At 34.7% G+C, this 9676-nt stretch overlaps 1 protein-coding gene across 2 annotated transcripts in view; it reads left to right on the top strand.

Moving 5' to 3' along the window:
• Window positions 1-9391: 9391 nt before the first annotated feature.
• LOC112457930 overlaps window positions 9392-9676 on the top strand; it is a 2166-nt gene continuing 1881 nt past the window's right edge. The window contains exon 1 of one of the 2 annotated variants that reach the window (XM_025021262.1): window positions 9392-9561. In XM_025021262.1, the coding sequence (XP_024877030.1) occupies window positions 9538-9561 (24 nt within the window). In that variant the 5' untranslated portion in view covers window positions 9392-9537. The remainder of the gene's footprint in view (window positions 9562-9676) is intronic. The other variant, XM_025021261.1, reaches the window with a different exon arrangement.

The following is a 9676-nucleotide window of genomic DNA, read 5'->3' as shown; positions in this document are numbered from 1 at the left end:
CGAACAACGGCGCTTGGTCGCCCAACGGAGGCGCGAGACGTTTTCTACATGAAGTAAGAGAGAAGGAGGCCGAACTCCGTGAAACAAAAGTGGTCCCGATTTGTGGCACCGAATTGAGAGGGAGTCCGCTGAAGGGAATGGATTCTTATCGATGGGCGCCATTTTCAACCTATAGTGCATGCAACATATACTATAGGATTTTCTGTACTCATGAACGCACCCTAACCTTACCCGGTCAGCTGTATGTACATGTTGCGTCTTGCGTCACTGGTCGCTGTATATGTTTGTTATTCCGATTTACAAGCCATTTATAAAGCCAAATAAACTGAGAAAGCATTAAAAGGAAGTCTCTTTTATTGCGTGCATTGTGTTATAACGTAATCCGACAGCAGGAGACGGAAAATATCCACATCAAAAGCAATAAAACAAAAAACGTAAGTAATGAAAGTAAACAAGTAAGCTTGATTAAATAAAAGTGAATAATGCATAATATTTTTTCAGTCGTATAATGGAAGAAAGCTCAAATAAAGTAGAGCATGAGACAGATGAATTAAAATTCAAATATTTGCAAAGAAGTTTGAATTTAGTTGAACGGCCTTCTTTGAATTGGGGATTTTCAAGTGGAAACGACAAGTTTTTCGGTTTTATGAAGGCAGAAAATGATTTCAGTGTCAGAAAAAGAATCGCTGTATTCCCAAATTTACATATTAATATTTATATTGATGACAAGATTATGCCCTTTTCAAAACATATAAAAGTAACAAGTATTGATGAGATTAGCGAAATTTTAAAAACGCTGGATTCAGTTTAATTCACATCCTGTTAATTGTACATTTACAGTAAATTGCAAACGTCTGAATTTATTTTATACAATTATACAATTATCAAATTATACAATCATCAAATTATACAATTAGCAAATTATATAATCATCAAATTATACAATCATCAAATTATACAATTATACAAATGGAAAAAGAAAATAAAGTTACAATTTTATAATTTATGTTTTTTGTTTTTTATTCCCTTTATATACATTTTCTTTATTTATTATTGCACCTTGTTTTTGGTACTTTCTTTTCCTGGCAGGTTTTAGTTTTATGGTGGTGTGTGCTGCATTTTCTTCGGAACAGATTGGAGCGATTGGAGATTGTATATTGTTGTAGCAACTATCACTTGCATGGCTCAACTTGGAACATTTTCTCCTTTCTTTTGTTTGCTCTTTTTCAACGTTATTATTTACATTTGATCGCTTGCACAGAAAAAACATTCTCGTAGTTAAGAAAAATCGTATAATCTTGCGCGTAACCTCATTGTCATGTTTTATACAACCAACTACAGGTAGAGGGGATAGTGCCTCTATTCTATTTGTGATGCTGAATAACGTATCAGCATTTATGTCACCCGTTTTGGTCGCTTCGATTGTTCCTTGTTCCAAAATCGATAGCAAGTCGACTAGTGCAGCTGACGGGTGTTTAAGGCTCCCTTTTGTTTTTAGCAATATTAATCGATGTTTCTCTGGTATTGGGTCATTCGGTCCTAATACCAACGTTTTGAGGCAATCCTCGCACACTGTGGGTTGCTTACCGTCTCCAAATTTGACAAATCTCGGTCCTTTCCTGGCAACGTATCCAGCAATATAACTTAACACGTAGTCGGAAGTCGTGCACAGGAAGTAGTCATGACCATCAAGCTCAGAAGCAGCCTCTGCTAAAATATCGACACTTTTGCCTCTGTCTAATATAGTGTCGATTTGATCCAGCCATTGCTGTTGCCTTTCTGCGGAATCTTTTATGTCTTTAATACTCAAAAGAACATTCATAAGTTCTCCTCCAGATATGTTACAACCTTTTGGCGGTTTTACTAGCGAATATGTTGACACTAGTTTATACATTTGAATGAAAAGCTGAGAGTCAGGATGTTCGTTGGACCCACAGCAATGCCGCATCATGCCGAAAAAGCGCTGAAATAAAAGATTACGATTTTTTGCAAACTACATTGTGCTGATTCCGTAAGTTTAAAAGTAAAATAATTGTATACCTCTAGATTGTCTTGGTTAAGACGTGCAGTCATCAAATATATAAAATTGCACTTCTGTACCAAAAAAGTACAAATTTCTAGGGCTGCTTTCAAGGATACTTTTAATCCATAGCATGTTGATTCTGTTATAAATTCATAATCTCTTTTTTTAGCTTCCTTCTCCCATGCTTGCAGATATTGCAGGAAGTCTTCTATGTCCTATACCAGTGAAAAAAAAGCTCGAAATTAATAATTGTTCTTGTGCAACGTACTTTTAGAACATGTACTATCAAATACTGTTTACCTTCCACGATTGGTTGCTTGGTTTTAATGCATTCATCGGCGTTCGACTGTTCATCGCTGTAATCAATGCTTTAAGCCTAGTACAAAACTGTATAGATCCATCACAATCCGTAAGATCTGAATGATTATTTCTGAACAATTCCATTGCATGAGCGACTCCGAAAAACTGCAAAAACAATTATTATTATTATCTGTTGTAATACATTTGCACTGTAAGTACACTTGCAGTGCAAATGCAGTCTAAGTACACTTACACTAAAATTGGTGATTTCAATTACTTGGAATGCCAGCGCGACGTTCATTTTCTGATAGTACCTCGGTTTCACATGTTGCTCTGTTAACTTATAATTAACTTTCAGATTAAAAGATTTCGGATTTTCTATCGCAAGTAGAGCATACCAATGCTTTAGCGACAGCATACCATCTGGTGTCTGGAAACAACGGAAAGCACAACAATAATAACACTGAAAGCTTGTATTGATTTATACACACGTTTATAGAATTAATACATGGTTTGCTGCTACTAACCCAAATACCCTCATACTTATTGTGCTTGGTGAAGAAATTTCGCAAGCATTTAATTAAATGAGGGAAATCTGAAAAAAACCACAGGCGTCGCTCCAGGTCCATGATATGCGGAACACTGACCTCCTCCTCCGTTACACCAAACTTGTCCCACATAGAGCGGTTCCAAGATGCGCCATCTGATGCGACTCCGTCAACTTTAAAGCCGGATTTCTCGGTCAAAATGATGCATTCCATAACAAGTTGATGCAAAACTGCTCCAGATGCACTTCCGCAACTAAGAAAGCATCCTAGTGTTTGCACCCACTTGCCCTTAAAAGGTTGGAACATGAACACCAGTGCGTGGTCTCCTTTTTTTCCAGCTTGGTGTTTTGGAGTGTATTTCCCCAAATTTGTAAAACCCTCAACTTGAAGATTGTTACGATTAAATGCGACTGTTTTGGAAACTTTCATCTCATCTAACAGCAAAACACCTGCAACAAATATGCAACAATTAAATGTAATAAGTAAAAAAAAACGTTAATTTATGTAACGTACATGTTAGAAATTTAGTAGAATTAACGTACCACGCACATCAGACGGTTCCATTTTCGTACTTTTTTCCTTTAACATTTTGAACGTGTTTTCTTGGAAACCATAGCAACCCTTGATTGCTTGAATGTACCGATTTAACGTATCAATGCATGGCAGAGTAAGAATGTTGTGATTTCGAAGGTGGTTGTACGTCTTTTTGCTTTTGATCCGCAATAACAAGCATTCATACACCCACTGTGTGGTGTATCTCATGCCTTTAATATTTTTTGCTTTAGAAGCTGTAAGACATGCTTGCACAGACAATTGCTGATTAATGGGTAGTTTTGATATAGCATCTGTCACTGCCTGTGCATTTGCCTGAGCACATTTCTTTCTTATACACTGTACTGCCTTTTTTAGACGTACAACCTGCGTTACGCAATACAAATTATTGAGATAACACGTTCACTTACAAGTCAGAATATTTAATAATGAATATTTGGAAAGTCTACTTTATTTTGAAGTCTAAAAGTTTTCCGAGAAATGTTTTTACATCTCGTACGCAGGGATTGACCGCTCTTTGACAATGTTTGCAGTGGTGTTGGCCTCTTCGATTTTTTAAGTATATTTTTGTACTTTTTCGCACACGGAATACATCTTTGGCGCTGCACACCACGTACAAAGCAATCTTCTGTCACATATCCAACGCACAATTTTGCACTACAAAATGAACAATAACGTAATGAATGCAAATGTAGAAACAATTTTTTAAACTTTGTACTTTTACTTATAAAATATATATATATATATATATATATATATATATAAAGCTTTTCATCATAATATCATTTAAAAAAATTTAAATACATGATAATAAATAAATGTTAACACGTACCAGGTTTTACTGCCGACTTCCTTACATGGATTAATATTGGATAATTTTTGAAGAACATTCTGAATGTCTTCCATACTTTTTATTTTCGCACTTAGAGAATTAATTTCTCTTTCTCCAACACAAATCTGAAATCATTAGATACATTTCAAATGTGACAGGAAGTGACATGAAAGACTTTGTATTCATAATCTTACAATATACCCAATGATAGGTACTTACATGAAGTGTCATATTTTTGTCAAGTATAGCACGCCATGTACAGGAAGATAAATCTTCCTTCCAGTAGGCCCACATTACCATCTCTTCTGTGATCACGGGCATCCAGTATTCTGATGTAAGAGTAAGACTTGTCAGATTTTTCTTTATTTCAGTCCACGTTTGCAACTCGTTATCTCCATTTACTGAACAACCTTGTTCGTGATGTAAGATAGGATTGTCTGATTCACATTCAGCTGGCACGGAAACGGAACAATTAACCGTACTCTTCAACTGACCCGTAATGCTCGTTTCTTCATTCTGCTGTTCTTTCAGTTTCTCCTCGTTAATGGGATTTAAACGACAGTAACTAATCTTTGATGGAAAAATAGATGGAACAGCATCTTCTTTCAACTTCGGTATTTTACGTTGTACCTTAATAGTTGCACCATCTGCCACATGAAAAATATCTTCTCTGAGAATATCATCTTTCTCAAAATGCAACTCACAGATGCGACTTTTTTTGTTCAAAAAATTGATGCCTCTCGCAGCAATTCCATTGTCACGCCAACATTGCAACATTTTTTCCGTGCGAGCTGTAAAAAGACTTTTTTTTTGTGAAAGTCTCTTTTTTTCCTCCTTTCGTGGTGCATCCATTTATCCAACACGCCATTTCACGATATTTTCTTAATATATTTTCTTCTTAAACTCTTATGCACAGGTAAACAAACTGAGCACGAAGGAGCACGAAGTAAGAGACCGGAGCCGCCGGGTAAGGTTAGGGTGCGTTTACGAGATCACGTGTGCTGAAAATCCTACAGTATATGTTACATGCACTATAGGTTGAAAATGGCGCCCATCGATAAGAATTCATTCCCTTCAGCGGACTCCCTCTCAATTCGGTGCCACGAATCGGGACCACTTTTTCTACTCGCGCGCTATGAAGTTCGATCTCCTTACTCTTACTTCATGGTTTTCTAAATCATCTAATGCAATTTCATAACCTTTACGGATTCCATAGGATTGGATGGAATTGAAATTTTTCTTTTTTGGATTCCATGGGATTGGACCATCTCATTTCGAATCCCATCTAATTTTATCTAATTCCGCCAAAAAAGGGATTCAAAAGTATTAAAAAATTTCAATATCTTTTAATCCTTTTGCGTTTGCTGGGATAACGTTAAGATGCGTAATGTATAAATTCGGAAATAGTTAAACGGATTTTTTATGTAAAAAGCGAATACCATCAACTTGTAAAAAGATACCAAAAACCTAAATCCAATATATGACAAAGTCATCTCTTGTATATAAACCCGCTATATTTACTCTTTTAACCTTATAACAATGTACATTTATTAATCTTGTCAGTTGCTTGCTCGCTCCCGACCGTTCGTCACCTTCCAGCGGTGTGGCTCCGTTTAACTATTTCCGAATTTATACATTACGCATCTTAACGTTATGAAATTCACATCAAGACGCTCTACGATACCGAACATGTAATTACTCATCACTCTATACTTTTTAATTGTTAATTTTACTCTTTAACTACCACTAATGGAGAGGTTTTTATAGCTTTTGACATATGACTTTTTCGGTAAAAATCGTATTCCTGATATGTTTACGCGAGAGCTATGGTTCCATGCCAGTTTATAGGTAGGACATTTAATTGTTTCCGTTATATTTTTGTTATAATTCTAACTAATTCCGGCGTTACCAAATTTTTTGTTACAAGACACTTAAGAAGGACCCAAAACCCCCGGGTCGAAACGTCGTGATTAAGCGTTATTATTGTTTCTCGCCAATTACGTCGATTGAATAAAGAGTCCTGGTTTTAATTATTTTGTTGGCGGATTAATTTTTATTTTAAAAAAATATATGATTATATCTATCTCTTATACATTTTAATATCACAGCATATTATATAATATGATAATAAACTTTAGTCACATGAAAAAACAAAATTAAAATTAATAATGTTGTATAGTACAAAGCATATTACAATGCATTATATATAACTAAAATCTTTTTTATATTCTGTAGTATTACTGTGAGGAAAAATAAAAATATTACTTCTCATAATCGCATAAAACGCAATACTACATTTGTCAATTCTTTTTTAATGACATTATAGGCTACTATGATGAATAATCATCTGAATCTTTGACATAAGGAACTAGTTTTTTATTATTAATATCGGGAAGATGCTTGTTACTGTCATTTTCCACATCAGTTAAAGAAGTTTCACTTTGTTCACCACTTTCATTCAAAATAGAGGTTTCTTTCGTTTCAGACATGTTCATGAAGATCTGGGTTTCTTTCATTCTGTTGCTTTGCTTCCCATCTGTCAAGAATAAAAAGAAATTAGAATTAACATAAACAAAAAACGAGATTAATACAGTAAGTTACTTATGTTTTAGCTCGGCCAATTGACTGACGAAGAAACTCTTTGATACCTGTAATAACATCTTTAGTAGCATCAGGTGCAACCACTGTATCTATATGTTTAGTATGCCTAGTTGCACCTACACAGATAAGAATAAACATAATCAAAAAAGAAAAAACGATGAGCTATCACTATCTTAAAAGTTTGCCTTACAAAACATACAGCTGTATACATAAGATTTGGTAATCACGATGCTCTTAATGACACAAAGTAAAAATTATAAATAATAAAATAACTTGCAAGCTTACAAATGACGGCAGTCAGCAATCCATTAAGGAAGTTCTACAGGTACTCTCTAGTCAGTTGAGAGATGAAGAGAAAATCTTCAAATTCATCGATTCTAAGTATTCATAAAATATTTTCGTGAATTTTGATGACGTTAGAGCTTATATCATATCCATATTAGTCGAAGCGAGGAATAATTAAAAATATCGTGTAAGTGCTCCTTTGACTCTGGCGGCTTATAATGGAAGAAAATGTGGTAACGTCGCGAACTTGACAGTTCTGCTCATATGACCGTGGTTATTTCACAATTTCACATAATTCTAGAGCGAGTACTTCTCCGTGAGCGCTCGTAAACGTTAGGTGCTTAAGTTTGAGGTGCTGTCATACTGTGGTGCTGTACTGGCTGTACACTTTTCACGCGGGTGCAGTCGCTGCGACATTGCCAAATCTCCCTTGTTATTCGAAGCACGCTACGTGAACTGTGATATGGCCTGTTTCAATAGCCAATATCACAAAATTTTACGCGATAACCCTTGTTTTTCTCGATATTTCTGAAAAACTTAGATTAAGATCTATAAGAGCTCCGTTTTTTGAATCTCTGGTAGGTTGCCTTTATATAATTAATATCTCGTTTCCTGTCTCCAAGAGCCCCTCTGCCATATGTAGCTTATGTTAAAAACTGTGATTTCAAAATTCATTTTTGCAAATTTTTACACGGTAACCGATGCTAAAATTTTTCGAGCACTTTTTTCGCATCTTAATTTATACGTCCATAAAGTTTTTTCCAATTTTTAGATACATCCATTATCTGTAGAACCTCCTTAAAAAGACAAAATTGTCGTTTGCCTTTCCCCCCTTTCCAACTGTATTTTGTTGTAAGAGTGCAATGGATGATTCTTCCCATGATTGCCATCGTGATTTTTTTGGAATTTTTTCCACCTATTGTAGATAGATGCAAAATCTGAAAAAAGGGAGAGTGTGAAAACAATATTAGTTAAATGTACAGAGTATTAAAAATCAGAAATATGTAATTAATTACACAGTAAATTGTACAATAAACCACACGAATTAGCATTTAGAATAAAATGCTTATACATATTTTAAAACACATGAGGGAATTAAACACAAAGTAGCAGAATTTTACTTCTATAATATTTTTAATAATATTTTTTGTTTTGTGAATAAGAAATTCCATATATGAGATACACACACACACACACGCACAGATATATATATATATATATATATATATATATATATATGTATATGTATATATATTTCTTTTGTTAATACTCACCACTTTACTTCTGTAAGCTTTGTCAGTTTTCAACTTGTTGTCAAATTCTGCTAAAGACTGCACATCATTAATACATTTAAGAACGTCAACATGAAATTGATTGTGTAAAGAATGTGATAGAAATTTCTTTCAATGAGATGCATTTTCAAGCAATTCCGATATAACAATATAAAAATAGGTAATTGCATTACAATTATGGCTCGTCTACAATAGCCGTAAAAGTATGCATGGCAGTAAAACGTGAGTAGTATAAGCTATTGACCAACCACAGTCGATTATTCTTGAATTGTAAAAATCCCATTAGTCAACAGCTTACGTCTTACTGCATTATACTGTTGCGGCTATTGTAGACGAGCCATTAAGTTTAGGTTATGTTAGGTTAGCTTTTATCAACAGACCAATAAACGATAAGATTTTAATATTCACGATATATTGATAACTAGTAAAGAATTTTGTTTCATTACGGCTATATTTTTTTATATTTTAGACTTTCACGATGTAGTAAAATGCCCAGCAAACGAAAAAAGATTGAAAAAAATTAAAACAAGATTGCCAGGAATTCAATTAAGGACTTTCCGAATTCCATTCTGTCCAAAAAAGGGATTGAAATAGTTTCAATATCATGGAATTCCTTATTTTGGAAAGAATTTGTCTTTTTTGAATCCCATCCAATTCCGACACAAAAATATTATACCACTGAATGCCAGGTTAGGGATTGGAAAGTTTCGTGATGAATTCCTTTGAATACCATTGATTCCGTTAACGAAATGAATACCATTGAACGCCAAACTAGGAATTAAAAATTTCCGTATTGAATTCCATTGAATTCCGTCTATATTCTGACAATAAAATGAATACCATTGAATGCCAGGATAGGGATTGAAAAGTGTCCGTGTTGAACTCTGTGGCGGTACGCGCCAACAATAGTACACGCCCGCGCGGTATCTGCATTAAGGTGCCTACTGATGGACGCGGCAAATGCCGCGCGCGGCAGCGCGGCAGTTCAGAAGGAACTAGAATCTAGGGGCTTCTGAACTACTCCTACGTTGCCGCATTGAAGTTAGATCAATCCAACTTCATTTGCGGCATCGGCGGCATCGCACAAGTGAGCGAAATTTAACGATGGCCGGAGTGGAGATTCCAAAGGTTAGTGTATATTTATGTTTGTATAATGATTTTAATAAAAAAATGTTAAGATAGCAATCATAAAAGTAATATATATATATATATATATATATATATATATATATATATATATATA

The sequence above is a fragment of the Temnothorax curvispinosus genome, unplaced genomic scaffold, assembly GCF_003070985.1.
Source record: "Temnothorax curvispinosus isolate PA1 unplaced genomic scaffold, ASM307098v1 QBEX01008464.1, whole genome shotgun sequence".
NCBI classification, from domain to species: Eukaryota; Metazoa; Arthropoda; class Insecta; order Hymenoptera; family Formicidae; genus Temnothorax; species Temnothorax curvispinosus.
The sequence above is the reverse complement of the archived record's forward strand: the minus strand, read 5'-3'. Positions and strand labels throughout refer to the sequence as shown.